The following is a 19039-nucleotide window of genomic DNA, read 5'->3' as shown; positions in this document are numbered from 1 at the left end:
AGATTATATAAAAGAAGCACCTATGAATGAATATTCAAAGTTTATTGATCTTTTGTCATACAAAAAAAATCTCATTAGGATTAAATATTGCAGCCAAAACACAATTATTAAAAGCTTTTTAATTATTTTTGATTATATATAAATGACATCCATAATATTAAATTCTGTACAAACCTTACATGTCAACAGTGAATTTGTGAATGTGGATCAGTAACTAGGGAACAGTCAAATAAAACTAAAAAACTATTTTTCAAATGTAGCATATTAGCAAATATTAAATGTTTTTCCCCCAACAATGAATATTAAAAATCATTTAAATGAAAGCATAGCATTATTTACCCAACATTTAGGAAATGATACAGAATGTCTAATGGTACATTTCTAATATGAGTGTTTTTAAAAATAAAGATACAGACCTGTCGAAATTTTGCTCTAGCTTCTTTTTCTTTCATTCTTCCATGTGCAACTAAATAATCAAAAACTTCACCTGTAACATGAACAAACAGCACAAAGGGAAAATGTTTTTGATCTAATGGAAAAACTCCTTATTTCTATCTGATTACAATTAATTTGTTATACAATAAAAGACACAGAACTGGTTTCTTTAAACAGTCATTTGTATAATATATACAGTGCACTACAGCCTTGAAATAGAAGCAAACACAATTTTAACATATATTGTGGTTATAAAAATCAAAACTAAGATAACGATTTAGTGATTTATTAAAACATGTCACATTCTTGCCATTAATATAGACATTTTTTTTTGTGGTTACAAAATGTAATATGGATTATATCTACTCCCCCTCAGTTAAATAATGAGCTGCAATAATGTCAGGCAATAATCCAAATCATTCTTTTACTCATATTACAATCATATGCATCCCTAACCCCATATTAAGTTAAAAAAAAAAAAAAAAAAAAAGAAAGTAAACTTACCTCCACTAGCGTATTCCATTACTAAATAAAGTGTTTTCTCTGTTTCTATAACTTCAAATAATTTAACTGTAAAAAAGATATAAAATACTGTTATTGCACACACTAATATAAATATACTTGCACAAAGAATACAGTGTACAGTACTATACTGTAAATATAAAATGCTATATATTTCATAATATTGGCATTTGATATGAGAAAAACACTTGAAAACCCAGGGACAAAACATGTACATATGTCTTTACCTCTCCGGCCAAATCCTTCATCAACTGTAAAATGCTGCAAGATTTGCACCTTAAATCTTATGGCAGGTGACAGAATGGAATCCCATGTCCCTATACTTGTTATCGGAATGGTATTAACTCTGTTCCCTTATCATATATTGCTTATTTTGCTAAGACATTATTTATTTCAAAACTGACAAATACTATTAGATTCAGTAAGACCTAGTAAAGACAAATCTAAGACATTTTTTCACTTTGGGAATAGCATGGTATTTACACAAAATCTAAAATTAAAAAAGATTGTTAAAACAATATGAGAACCATTTCTGTGCAACTTACATTTAGGAAGCTATAGCCAGTAAAAGTCATAATCCCCCAACCAATACATTCAAACTTTGTTTGCTTAAATCTCCCTTTATATTTATCCAAGACATGTGCAATTTCATTTCTATATGTTACTCATATGACCAAACCAGCATGTCAAGTTTTGTTAACATCTGTCAGGATGAGTGTGATGATTTTTTTTGCTCTAAAAAGCAATTTCACAAAAATAAATTCCCCAAATCCTTAGGGAATGGACATACAGTGCATCCGCAAAGTATTCACAGCGCATCACTTTTTCCACATTTTGTTATGTTACAGCCTTATTCCAAAATGGACAAAATTCATTTTTTCCCTCAGAATTCTACACACAACACCCCATAATGACAACATGAAAAAAGTTTACTTGAGGTTTTTGCAAATTTATTAAAAATTAAAAAACTGAGAAAGCACATGTACATAAGTATTCACAGCCTTTGCCATGAAGCTTAAAATTGAGCTCCAGGTGCATCCTGTTTCCTCTGATCATCCTTGAGATGTTTCTGCAGCTTACCACCTGTGGTAAATTCAGTTGACTAGACATGATTTGGAAAGGCACACAACTGTCTATATAAGGTCCCACAGTTGATAGTTCATATCAGAGCACAAACCAAGCATGAAGTCAAAGGAATTGTCTGTAGTCCTCTGAGACAAGATTGTCTCGAGGCACATATCTGGGGATGGTTACAGAAAAATTTCTGCTGCTTTGAAGGTCCCAATGAGCACAGTGGCCTCCATCATCCGTAAGTGGAAGAAGTTCAAAACCACCAGGACTCTTCCTAGAGCTGGCCGGCCATCTAAACTGAGCGATCGGAGGAGAAGGGCCTTAGTCAGGGAGGTGACCAAGAACTCGATGGTCACTCTGTCAGAGCTCCAGAGGTTCTCTGTGGAGAGAGGAGAACCTTCCAGAAGGACAACCATCTCTGCAGCAATCCACCAATTTACCTGTATGGTAGAGTGGGCAGACGAAAGCCATTCCTTAGTAAAAAGGCACACGGCGGCCCACCTGGAGTTTGCCAAAAGGCACCTGAAGGACTCTCAGACCATGAGAAAGAAAATTCTCTGGTCTGATGAGACAAAGATTGAATTCTTTGGTGTGAATGCCAGGCGTCACGTTTGGAGGAAACCTGGCACCATCCCTACAGTGAAGCATGGTGGTGGCAGCATCATGCTTTGGGGATGTTTTTCAGTGGCAGGAACTGGGAGACTAGTCAGGATAAAGGGAAAGATGACTGCAGCAATGTACAGAGACATCCTGGATGAAAACCTGCTCCAGAGCGCTCTTGACCTCAGACTGGGGCGACGGTTCATCTTTCAGCAGGATAACGACCCTAAGCACACAGCCAAAATATCAAATATCATCATATTCAACAAGACTTGAGGCTGTAATTGCTGCCAAAGGTGCATCAACAAAGTATTGAGCAAAGGCTGTGAATACTTATGTACATGTGATTTCTCAGTTTTTTTTATTTTTAATAAATTTGCAAAAACCTCAAGTAAACGTTTTTCACGTTGTCATTATGGGGAGTTGTATGCAGAATTCTGAGGAAAAAAATGAATTTAATCCATTTTGGAATAAGGCTGTAACATAACAAAAGGTGGAAAAAGTGATGTGCTGTGAATACTTTCTGGATACACTGTAAATAGCAGTTTACTACTACCAAGAAAGAGAATAGGATTCATTTATTTTCTCAATTTATGTGGTGTTAGAAAGAAATGTTTATAAAACAGGCAAGCAAACTAACACTTAGTCTTCACAAAACTTTTTTTTTGTAAAGCTTAAAACATGAGCAAATGATCTTACCTATATTGGGGTGATTTAACATCTTCATTATTCTTACTTCACGAAATAGCTTTGGTGAAAAAAAGAAAAAAAAATGATCAAACAGGAAAACAAACACTAAATACTAATTTGGGTGTTTTCACTCTTTTGTAAACAATGCACTTTAAACTTTTAAGTTGCTATATCAACATTCTTAGATAAAGATTTGTGGATTGGTAAAATACTTCATTTTCAGTTTGTAAATGCATTATCATCATAAATATTTATATCAACTTCCTTTAAATTAAAACAAAAAGATGTGTGTTATTTGACTGTTGATTACTATTATGTATGATGAGCATTAAACTTAAAAAAATTCATTTTTAATCAATGTGTTGATATTAGTACAATGTAATATAATATTTGGACAGTGGCATCAAAGCTAATCAGTGAAATTACCAGAATAGATAAAGAACATGCCAGATGTCTAAATGAGGCACTTTATAGGAAAAGACAGGCTCTACATACAGAACTCAACCTCTTGACAACAAAAGAAACGGAACTCATTTTTAAATCACAACAGCACCACTATGAACATGGAGAGAAGGCTAATAAGATCTTAGCTCAACAAATCCACAAGAAGGAAGTTCGCAATGCAATTCCAGTAATTACCAATACAGATGGAGACAAAATCATTGACCATAAAAATATAATGCATACATTTAGAGACAACTATAAGTCCTTACATTCCACTCAGTTTAAAGAAGACAAAGACACAACTTAATATGTTTATGGATACATTACAGATACCACAACTACCGTAGATACTCGCGTATAAGTCGAAAAATTTATGCCTTAAAATTCATTCAAAAAAACAGAATTGACTTATCCGCGGGGCAACACAATTGTCCATAGAATTTGGGTAATGACATTGTACACTCAACGCTTCATGGTGTTAAGTCACCGGTCATCTGCCGTTTCCCATGGTCTTTGAAATAATTATAAGCCAGCAATTCTATTGCTAATTAGCTAGTTTTTTTCTAACTTCATTAAATAATTCTTTACAAACTGTGAAATACTTGAATTTCAGCGTTAGTTTTTGCAGGTTTTGGATAACAAACATACCATTAGCTGCCATGTGCAACCAGATTTGGAATCAAAAGAACCAAGGCAACGCACGCTATCAATGCGATGCAAGCGCAGCCCACGATTCAAAAAAATTCTCTGCCTACCTGTTTGTCTCGTCTGACAGTAGCTGAAAAGCAGCATCAGGAGAGAGCAGCCTGAAGTAGTCCAGCAGCGGGTGATCTGTTGTGTCCAACAGCAAGCCATGCTGTCTTGTGAAGTCCGGTAGCCAGTTCGGCTCCCACGGATCAATGTCTGGGTATTCCTCCCACGTGAACCTTGCCATAGCTGCATCGGCTGCGCGAATGCGTTCAGCTGGCAGCCAATCAGCTGGTGCGGCATCAGCTGGTGTCCGATCAGCTGATGCCGGCTTCTCACTCTTGCTCGATTCCTGATCACTGTCAATAAAATCAGATTCTGAAAAATCAGAGTCCGACTCAGCGATAATGTGCAAAACATCGTCTGCCAAGTGTTTTCTTTTCTGCACTCGCTTTGCTCCCTTGTGACATATCGACGCCATCTTGCCTTTGTTTAAATTTGTTTACATTTAGCAACTCACGCACACACAAGAATTAGTTGCCGAGTCAATGAGTCTAGCATTTCTCCAAGCACAGAGGGAATGCCTGTGACGTGACAGTGAGTTTTGTCGCCATTAACAGCTGATTGTCGCCCTCTATCTCTGCCTACCTGTTTGTCTCGTCTGACAGTAGCTGAAAAGCAGCATCAGGAGAAAGCAGCCTGAAGCAGTCCAGCAGCGGGTGATCTGTCGTGTCCAACAGCAAGCCATGCTGTCTTGTGAAATCTGGTAGCCAGTTCGGCTCCCACGGATCAATGTCTGGGTATTCCTCCCACGCGAACCTTGCCATAGCTGCATCAGCTGCGCGAATGCGTTCAGCTGGCAGCCGATCAGCTGGTGTCCGATCAGCTGATGCCGGCTTCTCACTCTCTTGCTCGATTCCTGATCACTGTCAATAAAATCAGATTCTGAAAAATCAGAGTCCGACTTAGTGATAATGTGCAAAACATCGTCTGCCGAGTGTTTTCTTTTCTGCACTCGCTTCGCTCCCATGTGACATATCGACGCCATCTTGCCTTTGTTTACATTTCACAACTCACGCACACGCAAGGATTAGTTGCCGAGTCAACCAGTCTAGCATTTCTCCAAGCACAGAGGGAATGCCTGTGACGTGACAGTGAGTTTTGTCGCCATTAACAGCTGATTGTCGCCCTCTATCTCTGATAGCTGTCAAGTTTTACTCTCGACTTATACGCGGGTCATAACAAATTTCGTAATTTTCGGCTTAAACAATGCACTCGACTTATCTGCGAGATCGACTAATACGCGAGTATCTACGGTAGATACTCTCATTGCAGAGGAACTAGATTAACCTCTGGCACTCTCAGAATTACTAGATGCTAGGGCTGGGAAATATGGACCAAAATTCATTTCATTTTTTAGCTGAGTGGCAATATACAATATATATCTCAAAATTTTTTCTTCCCCTAAAGTAGTAACAAAAAGATAGTTCTGAGTCAAAGCCACATGTCTCAAATGTCACACAGCCACTTTTATTAAAATACAGCTGTAGATGTACATGAGAAATGGCTCAAAAATAAACTATCGGCATATATTAAATAATAATGCTCCTTGAATAAAATAAAATAATGTTCTTTTCCTGCATATCAAAAGACTCACAGATGTGCAATTAAGAAAATGTAAATAAAAAAGATACAGAGCAAAAATAACAAAAGACCGACTTGCTCTTTAAAAAGTACTTTCCACTGAAATAGGATTTTCTTTACTAAAGTGCATCATACTGTGTGTAGTCCTGTACAAACATCTACGACTTTGTGCAAATAACAAAACATGTAACAACTGACAAAACAAAACAAGTGGCAACTTTCTTACACAGAGAAATGGCCTGGGTGATGTGGACATCATCCATACCATGTCCTGTAACAAACAAAATAAAAACTTTTAAAATCACTTTCATTTTTATGAGGTAGATCACTCAAAGGCAAATTAACATCCATCTGTGTTTAGTAGGGATGTATAAGATTTAACTACCGTAAATACCCGCATATAGGATGATACCATGTATAGGACGCAGTGGATTTTTGACCCTAAAAACCATGGAAAAACCTGTGTACCTGTTTATAGGACGCATCCTGATTTTGTATTACCGGGGTACTAATTAAAAGCTGCTGCCGCCAGCGCCAGTGATTGTATCCATGTGTTTGTGTTAGGCTGGAGTATCTCTGAACAACAACAAAGAGCGAGAAACATACCAGTACTAGACGGTGAAAATGATGAATCGGTGACGTGAATACAGTAGTCTCCTGCTTAAGTACGCAACTTGAACCTGCGAAGTTTGTGCGTACTTTAGGTTGGCCACTCCCAAACGCAACTTGAACCTGCGAAGTTTGCGCGTACTTAGCCGCCACTCCCAAATAGCTTGCATTTCGCTACGATGTCAAAGAAACCAAGCGGCAAGCGTCTCAATGAGTCTCAACGCTGCAAAATCATCTCGAAGCTAAGCAAAACGTCTGCACCCAGTAAGAGGGCCATAGCGTGCTCTCGACATCGAGGATTAGCTGCTCTGCTCTGAAGTTCAAATTGAAGCTGATGATACATTCAATGATCTTAAGAAATCGTTTGAATCCTTTCAGAGCAAGTCACAGCAAGCTGTCTCCCTCAAAGCCAAATGCAAGAAACTTCAAAACCTTCGCCAAATGACGAACCATGACATGTTTAACTAATAAATCTTGAAAAATATGCGTACTTAACCGGGATGCATACTTAAACGGGTGCGTACTTAAGCAGGAGGCTACTGTATTCAAACTAAAACAATTTCCAAATGTTACAATAAGGCATACAGGTGGATGTATAGTAAAATGAGCTTTCAAACGTCGTGTCATTCTCCAAAATCGATACAGTACTAGCGACGCTACATCTGAAAAACACTTTAATTTGAAATGGTGTGAAATGCCAGTGCAGGGGCAACGGCTTATTGCGCATGGACTGAGGCATACCCCGGTAGCTACAATTGCAGCACTGCTAACCGACTGTCGCTTGAAAACAAACCTTGAAATTCAAATTGGATTCAAACCACTCCTCTCTGTCCCCGTCACACAGCCATCGAAAGCGAAAGAGAGGCACTGACACATGCGCACACGAGCATAGTCCAATATCCCATTACGTAGTTTTAAAGAGGTAGCTGTTCATTATTACCCAGTCAACATGGTGAAGACAACATGACAGAGCTATACTGCAAAGTTTAAACTGGAAGTGATCACGTACGCGAAAGAACACAGGAACCGGGCAGCTGAGCAGCAGTTTGGTCCGACAGAATGCGTAATCAGAAAATGGAGAAAAGCAGAAAGTACCATCAAAGAAATGTGAAAAGTAAAGAGGGCAAACAGAGGCTCGTTTGGGAATCGCTGTGTGCAGCGTGTAAAATAGTTTGCATGTGTGGCAGCAGAAAGGTACCGTAATCACGTTTGGGAATCGCTGTGTGCAGCGTGTAAAATAGTTTGCATGTGTGGCAGCAGAAGGGTACCGTAATCACATTTGGGAATCGCTGTGTGCAGCGTGTAAAATAGTTTGCATGTGTGGCAGCAGAAGGGTACCGTAATCACGTTTGGGAATCGCTGTGTGCAGCATGTAAAATAGTTTGCATGTGTGGCAGCAGAAGGGTACCGTAATCACGTTTGGGAATCGCTGTGTGCAGCGTGTAAAATAGTTTGCATGTGTGGCAGCAGAAAGGTACAGTAATCACGTTTGGGAATCGCTGTGTGCAGCATGTAAAATAGTTTGCGTGTGTGGCAGGAAAGGGTACCGTAATGACGTTTGGGAATCGCTGTGTGCAGCGTGTAAAACAGTTTGCATGTGTGGCAGGAGGAGGGTAATCGCATTTAGGAATTGCTGTATGCAGCGTGTAAAACAGTTTGCGAGTGTGGTAGGAGGAGGGTTAGATTTGGTGGGCGGGGCTCTGTCGTGTCGTGCATAGTGAATTGTTGGTGGGCGGGGCTCGGTGAATTATATATATAGATTTATAATTTTTGTAATAAAAGTATCCATGTATAAGACGCACCTGGGTTTTTAGGCATACTTCTTAAGAAAAAAAAGTGCGTCCTATACGCAGGTATTTACGGTAAATGTGTAAACTGTGTTGTGTAACGTATAACCTACAAATAGTTTTAGTTAAACCATTTTGGTAAAATCATCAGCAAATGAGTGAAACAGATGTATATTTTTAGACCTTTCAATCTCATAACACTTCTGAATTTAAAATGCATCCCTGTCTCTTCCTAGGTGAAGTGGTGGCTCTGGTGGTAAGGATTGCTGGTGGTTGCTGATTCGAATCCCACAACCACCATAACACTTCTTTGGCTACTTGAACAAGACCCTTAACTGCAATTGCTTCATCCTGGGTATGACGTCAACCGGCATCCGGCCCTGCAAGAAAAACTTGGGGATTGGTGGCAGAATTGGCACTCCAGCAGTTGTAAAAACCTTTGTGGTGCCAAAGCATCACCCATTGCGTGTCGTGTGTGATGAGTGCGGCCATGTGCTGTACACAGTGCAAGCTCCCGTACCCTTTCCTGTCTCTTCTCCGCTGGGGCTCTCATTCAGTGTCATAATCCTCAGTCTAATACACACACGTACATACTCCAATAGGGTTGATAGTTTATGTAACAAAGTTTCAATTTCATAAGTAGTAGCTGTATAAGCTTAAACATTTCAAATAGATTATCTTGTGGTCAATAGGCATACAGGTAGTCCCCAAGTTACGGACATCCAATATACGACTTACGAACGGGGCCGCAGCTGCTCCTTCATCTGTCTGGGAGACGCGACACAGGCGATTTCGCTGCTTGCGCAGTGTAGTGTCCTTCAGGCGGCTCCGGTTGATGAATGGAGCGGTGGGGGCCACACTCCATTCACTCTCAGTGGGCGGCTGGGTGCGCGGCAAGCAGTGACCAGGGGCCGCTGCTACCAATCGTGCGCAGGATGGAGGCTTAATGGGGCGGTTTGCTGCCTGCCTGCCACGCCGCCGCAACTACTGCTCCTGACTGGACGGAGGCTGGATGGGGCGGAGGGGGGCATTTCACTGCCCACCGACCATACAGCTTTGCAGTGGCCCTCGAATGGCTGCCCCATTCGTTCTCGGTGGGCAGCTGGTGATGCTGCAAGCGGTGACCCGGCTGTGGCTGAACGGAGGCCATTGAGGGTGAATGGGGCGGCGGGGGGCAGCATTGTAGTGTGCCTCGGGTGGCTGCCTGTTGAATGGGGGCAGTGGTGGGTGATTCACTATTCGACTTTGGCCGTTCCCTGTTCGCTCTCGGTGGGCTAACGCAGCAGGCAGCATACTGTATGCATGTGGAGGTGACTGTGTGGTGGGCGGGTGGTGAATCGCCCCTCGCCGCTCCCATTCATTCTCAATAGCAGGCCTTGTCAGTACAACAGACGTGCTGACAAGGGGTGCCTTCCTGCTGATAGCATGCATAGTGCTGTGCAGAAGAGCTCATCTTAACCTTTTGTCTTCATCCTTCAACAATGTCTCTGAAATACAAATCTGATGCAAGTGCTGGTGATACAGTAAAGAAGAGAAAAACCATCACCATGGAAAATAAAGTAGAAATAATAAAAAGATCAGAGAGAGGTGAAACTCCATCATTCGTTGGCAGAGCATTTGGTTACAGTCGGTCAATAATAGCATTTATTAAAATATAATGTACCTGTTCCGACTTGCATACAAATTCAGTTTAAGAACAAACCTAGAGTCCCTATCTCGTATGTAACCCGGGGACTGCCTGTATTTAGCTCTGTAAGTGGTTCTATAAAACTGTTTACTTAACTCATTTAGGGTGGGCAGAGGGCAAAAAAAAGCTACAAAGGTCGAAAAACTTCACTGTTACGTTATAGGTAGACTTTCTTTGCTTGGAGGACTATTAGACTTGTTGACTTGACGTCGAATCCCTGCATGTGTAAACATAAAGCTCTTTATCAACAAAAGTTTGCTGTCTGCATTAGGGCTGCAATGATTAGTCGACGTAATTGACGACGTTGACTACACAAAATCGTTGACGTGGATTTTTTATTGTCGACGTGTCGTAAACAGAACCTTCAATAGAGGCTCCAGTCACAAAGAACCACATTGGTTTTTGTAACTGCAATGCACTACATGAACGTCTGGGGGCAGTATATTTTGTTTAAAGACTATGTGCACTTTAGTTTGTATTGTATTGTTAAATGTATTTCTTTTTTATTGTGATGGTCACACTAAAAACATCTGATTATTTTCAAATTCATATGTTTCACTGGTTGTTATTTTAATTTGATTATCACTAATTTTAATCATGTTAATGCAGAGACATTATAATCAGATATATATTACTTTAAGTAAAACTAAAATAAAGGGTACAATGAGGCCAGTAACCCTAAACCCTAAAGTACAAATGGTAGGTTTTTCTTAACAAAAACAAGCATTTCTGCCTTAAAAATATATACAAGAAGTAATAATAATAGTACTATAATCATTAAATTGTCAAAGCATCTGTTGAAAACCTTTAATTGAGTTACTATAATGGATGTTTGCATGTTAAGTACTTGCTAAAAAATAATCTTGTTTATCAAGCAGCATTTTTTTTTCAAAAGATTATGAACTTTGCCAGGCTGATTACTAAATATTAATTTTTATTTAGCAATACAGTAAGAGAAAATCAGCATGAAAAGTAGTTCAGCATATGACATGAACAGGTCTGGACTGTTCCTTCAGTGCAAGATTCAAAGATTTAATCACTGGTCAAGGATAACTCAAGTTGAAGTTTACTGTCATGTGTATGTGTACCTGTATTTCTGCAAAAAGAAAAAGTTACATCTAACTTTTTGTTTTCATTCTGTATGTTCATTCCTGTATTTTTATTTAAAAAATAAGTTACATCTAAAATCTCATTTTTATTCTGTATTTTTAACTGTATTTCAATAAAAAAGTTATATCTAATGTCTCACTTTCATTCTGTATTATCAACTATATTTCTATAAAGAAGTTGCACCTAACATCTTGTTTTCATTCTGTATTTTCATACCTGTATTTCTATTAAAATAAAGTTGCTTCTAATGACTCATTTTCATTCTGTATTTTCACATCTGTATTTCTATAAAAAAAAGTTAAATCTAAAGTCTCATTTTCAAATGTTTTTTTTTTTTTTTATAGTTTAAGAAGTGCTTTTTTTATATAGGTATTGCCAAGCTTGGGTCACAGAGTTGCACGAGAGACAGAAAGGTGAATCCAGCTTTTCAAGGAAAATACAGGTACAGTCTTAATACTTCATTCAAAAATGGAACTGTTACTTCAGCAATGAAGCACATGAGATACGAGCCATAACATGGCCAAGCCCCCATTCTTTAGCTCCCATCTTCAGATTTGAAGAACACCACCGGCTTGGAGTCACCTCTGTGGAAGATGTGGTCTGGAGAAGAGAGATCAGGAAAGTGCGAGGAAGAGCAAACCAAACCCTGCTATTAAATTTTCTAAATATTTTGTGACAAGCATGTTATGTAGTAAGCTTGATCCTGTAGAAGACAACCGATTACTTTGCCCTTGGTTTACCATTTACCAGACGCAGCAGAACAGCTATAGAGCTGTCTTTGTGCCGCTGCCATTAGAGACTGTGAATTGCCAGCGACGTTGGTCACAATAGTATATGTATTTTCCCCATATTCGTTGTAATGAAATTTCTGTTACAACGAAATTTTTATGATCTCATGAATTTCATTACAACGGGATTCCACCTGTATCTGCTTTGTTGCCTCAACCCATTATACAAATATACATATGTATGAACAGATACTACAGATAGTTTTCAATAAACACAAAAATGGGAGATAAACATAATCAAATATATATATGTTAGAACTGTACTTCTCAGTTGATTTGAGCATATTATGTTTCAGATTATGTTTACCTAGTATACACAGTGCGTAATTGACATTTAAATACATGTATCCTGGTGGAGTACATGTGGGTCCTGAAGAAACTGAGAAGCAATACTAGTGCTGAGTATGGAAGTTAAGGGTATAACTGGTTGGGATGAAAGCTTCATAATGTACGCAAAAGTGGGTAAAAAAAAAATTACCCGATCAATATTATTATTGAAGAGTTTCAAATATTTAATTTTTATTATTGTATCCCCCAGCCCTACTATGCTACTCTCTCAACTATCCCCTATTTATGGTAACACTCTTGAGTTTATCCTTTTAAAGTCGTGACTATGCCTTTTTTTTTATTCATATTTCAAGTTATTATAGCAGCATTTAATAAAATCTGACATACAACTTAAAAAAAATTCTTAGAATGAAGTGTAAGATTTCAAAAATCTTATCAGTTATAACAAATATGAAACATTTAAGAATCAGGTGTGGGTTAGCACAAAATTGAGCGCAAAACATACATACGGATAGAACACAACCTTGTATTAAGTTTAAAAGGATGAAAGAAGAGTTAAATCTGATTTGCTGGTGGCAACTCATAAAATTCTATGATCACAGAAATAAGTCTAGAATTAACCCGAGTTCTGTCACTTTCTTAGTTCAGAGGTATAGTAGAATAGTATTAAGCGCACTGCTGAAATGTACAAAAAGAAAGCCTGAATTTCTCTCAAGATATTAAGAGATTTTGGTAAGCTTGATCATTATCACCAGGGCAACATGCAATATATTTGTAGATTGAAAGGCATACCAATTTGCATTTGAAAGTGGTAAACCTTGTGTGGGAAGGTGTTATAGTAGCAATATTATATATTATACAGTATACCATTTATTTCCTTTGGTGTATTCTTTTGTTGTTCAGATAATTTTAATTGTTTTTCCAAAAGGGACTCCATGACTATCAACTGAGAATGGCAGCAACTGCACTAACTTGTAGGAGAACATTTATTAAGATTTTTTTTTTTTGTTCTTTATTTCACCTTATACAATTTCTTGTATTAGGAATTTGGTAGTTTTCGCATACCCCTTGGGGTCAGAGCGCAGGGTCAGCCCTTGTACAGCGCCCCTGGAGCAATTACAGGTTAAGGGCCTTGCTCAAGGGCCCAGCAGAGCAGTGGCCTTTTGGCAGTGACGGGGTTTCGAACCGGCAACCTTCGGGATACCAGCGCAGCTCCTTAGCCTCAGAGCCACCACTCCGCCCCTTCTGGACTATGGGCTCTGTCTCATGTAATCTGACACCATCAACATTTATTTTAACATAGCAGCAGCTGGAACATCCTTTGCTTTGTTGATTGCATTTGTCTGGAATCAATCATGCTACAGAAATCATTGAGACAATTTGCTAAAAGATATTTCCTTTCAACAGTTATACAGTGCTTAGAGAATTTTTAGCTAGTGATTGATTGTACAAGTAATTCCTGCCAGGCTTTCATTATTGCAATGCTATTACAACACAATTTTAGTCTGTCTTTATATGATGCCTTGAATTGCTTTATCTTGATTTTAATTATCATCTACACAATGTTTTCTCCTCCCTACTGATCATACAGTTGAATAAACACTGCACAGATGAAAATGCATTTAATATGCTTTATATAAGGGGTGTCCAACTCAGGTCCTGGTGGGCTACAGTGGCTGCAGGTTTTCATTCTAACCATCTTCTTAATTAGTGAGCCGTTTTTGCTGCGGATTAACTTGTTTTGCCTTAGTTATAATTGACGTGACTCAGGCACCATAGTTGTTTATTTTTCCTTAATGAGAAGCCAAACAATAACGAGACACAAAACAAGCCACCAGAAAAAGGTGAAGGTCTCAGTCAAGTTGGTCTGCTCAGGTCACCAAAACATCTTGGCGGTGGTCTTAGAAAAAGTAAGAATTGGCTTCTCATTAAGAAACTGGTTGGAGTGAAATTTGTTGGAATTTGATGTTCCAATTGACCTGGTCATCTGTTGGCTCATTTCACATCTCATTTCTGTTTGGCTGCCATTTAATGAAGAAACAAATCAATTCAGAGGACGGAATCCTTAAAAACAGGGATGTTGAAATGAAGGAAAAAGGAGTTAGTTAGCAGTGAAAGCTGGCCGCTGATTAGGAAAAGGGTTAAAATGAAAACCTGCAGCCAGTGCAGCCCACCAGGACCGGAGTTGGACACCGTGCTTTAAATATTCAGACGTTACCCTGGGTTTATCATTTGAGTAGTCTCATAGGCAGGTCTTAGAGCAGATAACAAACGAGCATATAAAACTGCAAAATTATTCTTTTCAATTTAATTTAAATTATTTTCATCTAGCAGCTTCTGCTTTGTTTATTTTTACTTGCAAAAGAATCAAACTATAAACTGTATGCCATCTGTAGCAACCATCACTAATGGTGAGGAATAGTTATAACAGACATTTTCAGCCACCCTGTGCTTTTGTGCGCACGTGTCATTGTATATGATGGGCAGCACACACCTTAAACTCAGTCACAGATAAGCAGTTTCATTGGCAGCTGGCTGTTTAGCTGGTTTTAATCGGCACTATCCTTTAGACATCCAACTAATGGCAGCGGTGCAAGGACAGCTCCTTAGCTGCTCTGCTGTGTCTGGTAAACAGTAAACCAGGGGCACAATGTTTAACATTTAACAACGGGCTTTGATCTGCTCTTCCTCACACTCTCCTGATCTCTATTCTTCAGGCCACATCTACCACAGCAGTGATTCTGTGCCGAAGGCATTCTTCTAATCTGAAGATGGGAACTAAAGTAAGATGACTGCCATGTTGCAGCTCCTAACAACTCCTGTTCTGAATGAAGTCTTGAGACTGTACCTACCTTCTCTATGTATTAATAAAGTACCTATATTTTCCTTGAAAACCTGGACTCGCCTTCCTATCTCTCATGCAACTCTATGACCCAAGCTTGACAACATCTGTATAAAAAAACAGCTTCTTAAACTGCAAAAATATTTTATGTGAAAACGAGATGTTAGATGTTTAAATAGAATTACAGGTATGAACACAGAAAGATTAGATGAAGGTACGATTCCAAAATGCTTTCCCCAAATCATTGTTCTTCATTCCAGAATCAGCCTTTTCCAGGATTGTTAATCTTTCTTTCATTGTAAATTGACAGTTTCTCACTTTTTTTGATCATCTCAATGAAAACTTTGAGAAGCGCTACGAAACTGGAACAGTACGATATCCCCACACAACACAACTACCCATATATATATATATATATATATATATATATATACTGTATATATACACACACACACACACATACTTGGGGGCTTCCCACCCGTTTGCTTTGCTTGCCAACCCTCCGGCCTGCACTACACGCCAGCCACATCGCATCTCTGTCTCCCCATATGTGGATTTCACTTTCACCAAACTAATTTTTTAACTCTCACGGATAGGCCTCTTCATTGGGAAGAATCACTACCTTTCCCTGATGGCAACACGAATAAATCTCTGACTTAAAGTCTTACATACTTCTGTCATATCACATATGTCCATATATTCAATCTCTTTTCGCTGTTCAGTTATTACACCGAGTGATAATTTCCTTGTTTTAGCACTAATGCAATCTGTACTATAAGTTTTCTGAGACTTTCGAATTTTAGTACTTTCATAATCTCTAACCTGATCTGCAGGTGTATTGTGTCAATGTTTTTGAACCTCTTTACATCGTTCTATTTTGTCTTCTACTCTTTCTTTTATTTCCAACCCCACTTGGAGCTGACAGCACAGAAACTGTGTCTGACAAAAGTATTCACATGAATGAGGAGTGAGTGAGCACGCCAGCCACTTCGTGTCTCTGCCGCTCGCGTATGTGGATTTCACTTTCACCAAACAACAAATCTTTTAATTCTCGCGGATACGCCTCTTCATTGGGAAGAAACACTACTTTTCTCTGATGGAAACACCAATTAGACGATCAAGTTTCCAACTTAAAGCCCAACAACAACTACATACTTCTGTCATATCACCTATGTCCAAATATTCTATCTCTTTTCATTGTTCCGTTATTTCACCGAGTAATAATTTCCATTTGTTAGCGCTAATGCGATCTTTACTATCAGTTTGAGACTTTCGAATTTTTAGCACTTTTATTATCTCTAACGTGCTCTGCATGTGTATCGTGTCAACGTTTTTGAACCTCTTTACGACGTTCTACTTTGTCATCTACTCTTTGTCTTTTTCCGGCCCCGGGCATGGTTAAATCTCTTGGCACAAAGTCTAGACTCGTGGGACGTGAAGTGCCTTTCTGAGACGGTCACGTCTCGTCCCAAGTTTTTTTTTTTTTTTGTTTTTTTTAATGTAAAAGAGAGATAGATAAATAAAAACACATATTTGGACATAACTAACTTTGCAAAAAATCAACTTGCAACAGATTTAAAGAAGAGCAGGGTTGAGCTAGGCACTAAACTTTCCACTTCACTACTGGGTTAGGAATGGACATATTATTAAACTATGAAAGGAATCAGAAAGACGTGAAACTGCATAGCAAAGTAGATGTTTTGGATCTGGTAAACAGAAGAGGCTGATTCATTCGATGACTAGTGCTTGTCATAACAAAACAGAATGTAAATAGAACATGTAGAGATAGTGACTAAACTCGTAATTCTCAAGGCAATGAGATCCAGCATTTGCAAAGTTGTGTAGTATGCCAATAGCTTAACTCAAAACTGTACCCTGAACACATTTTCTTGGGCTGTCCATTAGGAGTATCCAAAATGTACTTAAGTCAACTGTGAATGCTGTCATCAGGCACCTGCCTCAATAGGTCACAGTGGGAAAAGAATATCCCACTGACTGGACTGACTGATCTGCATTTTGTTCACTTTAATATAATTTATAAATGCAAAAATCTAATCAATAGGTTAAGCATATCTTGGGACTACTTGTAACATTCTTGTCAAACCATGCCTGCACTATGGCAATATATAATATACTGTTATTATTGTGCACCAAGAGTGAATCTAGAAATTAATACTTTTCTTTGTATTGCAGAGTACAATGATGGAACAACTGAATTTACAGACATATTTCTAAATTTGCATTTTTCAAAACAGTATTTGCCTTCTTAATAAACATAATGTGTTTCTGAAAACTAACTAATTAAGGCACACACTCGTAATTTGAAAACATAATGACTAGTAACTTCAAATGGAAAAAAAGTATGCGTCCTTGAATAATTTTTCTTAAAATAACATTAAATTCCATTACAAAAATCACAATCACTTCAATACTCCCCAGCAACTATCAGAACACTAGGGCTGGCACAAAAAATTATTTTTTAAATGATGAATCAATCGACACTTATTGATTAACCTAACTTTAATCAAATAACTCAGCCATATGAAAGTGTGCTATATTTGAATATTTATTGAATAATTTGATATAGAATTTGAAAACATCATAAGGAAAAACAATTAAAACAACCATAACAATAAGACAAACAAGAGACTGCTGTTATCAATAAAACATTTAAGTCAAGGAAGCCTAAAAGTAAAATATGATATATTTGATTAATAATTGACTTATCAAAATAACTTAGTGTCAGTAGCTGAACTTGAAACAAGAATAAATAATTAGGATTTTTGCTTGTTTCATACAATGGACAATGTTACAATGGATCCACGCAATAGACATCATGCATATAGGTGCTACATATATTTGGCACAGTGACTGTAACATACAAATAATACAAACTGAAAGACGAAGGAGACAGGCAACTCATATCTCTTGAAGAGAAGACAGATGTAAAAAACAATATTCTATACTTTTGTAAATGCAAGGTATTAAACACTGTAAATACTGTAGATGAAGTTAAACTTTTCAGTAATAGTTAATTGTTATACTGCCAACTTTGGTACAGTGTAGCACTTTGTTCTGAACTGACAATGACGGTACAATGAGATTTGCTTTATTCCATTGCTTGTTAGTTTCCATCATAACATTTAAACATGAATTATTTTTAAAAAAAAAAACGGTGATGAGCAGGGATGAAAAAATGCAAATCCTTTAGTTCATTTTAAATTCTTGATGTTAAGGTGCTATATAAATAATATGTATTATTATGTTTGTTGGCAGTTTTCACGTTTTCAAAATCAACCTACTATGTACAGTGCATCTGGAAAGTATTCACAGCGCATCACTTTTTCCACATTTTGTTATGTTACAGCCTTATTCCAATATGGATTAAATTCATTTTTTTTCCTCAGAATTCTACACACAACACCCCATAATGACAACGTGAAAAAAGTTTACTTGAGGTTTTTGCAAATTTATTAAAAATAAAAAAACTGAGAAATCACATGTACATAAGTATTGACAGCCTTTGCTCAATACTTTCTTGATGCACCTTTGGCAGCAATTACAGCTTCAAGTCTTTTTGAATATGATGCCACAAGCTTGGCACACCTATCCTTGGCCAGTTTCGCCCATTCCTCTTTGCAGCACCTCTCAAGCTCCATCAGGTTGGATGGGAAGCATCGGTGCACAGCCATTTTAAGATCTCTCCGGAGATGTTCAATCGGATTCAAGTCTGGGCTCTGGCTGAGCCACTCAAGGACATTCACAGAGTTGTCCTGAAGCCTCTCCTTTGATATCTTGGCTGTGTGCTTAGGGTCGTTGTCCTGCTGAAAGATGA

General features: G+C 38.1%; 1 protein-coding gene across 13 annotated transcripts in view; it reads right to left on the bottom strand.

The window, feature by feature from the left end:
• The window catches only part of mark2b (MAP/microtubule affinity-regulating kinase 2b), a 354246-nt gene that overhangs the window by 121618 nt on the left and 213589 nt on the right, over positions 1-19039 (bottom strand). For all 13 annotated transcript variants that reach the window (XM_028802626.2, XM_028802582.2, XM_051932354.1 and 10 more), the window contains exons 4-6: positions 3328-3376; positions 940-1005; positions 417-487 (exon numbers count right to left, since the gene is read on the bottom strand). In XM_028802626.2, coding sequence (XP_028658459.1) covers positions 417-487; positions 940-1005; positions 3328-3376 — 186 coding nt within the window. The remainder of the gene's footprint in view (positions 1-416; positions 488-939; positions 1006-3327; positions 3377-19039) is intronic.

Source organism: Erpetoichthys calabaricus, chromosome 1, assembly GCF_900747795.2.
Source record: "Erpetoichthys calabaricus chromosome 1, fErpCal1.3, whole genome shotgun sequence".
NCBI lineage: Eukaryota > Metazoa > Chordata > Cladistia > Polypteriformes > Polypteridae > Erpetoichthys > Erpetoichthys calabaricus.
Note: the sequence above shows the minus strand (reverse complement) of the source record. Positions and strands in the feature narration are given on the sequence as shown.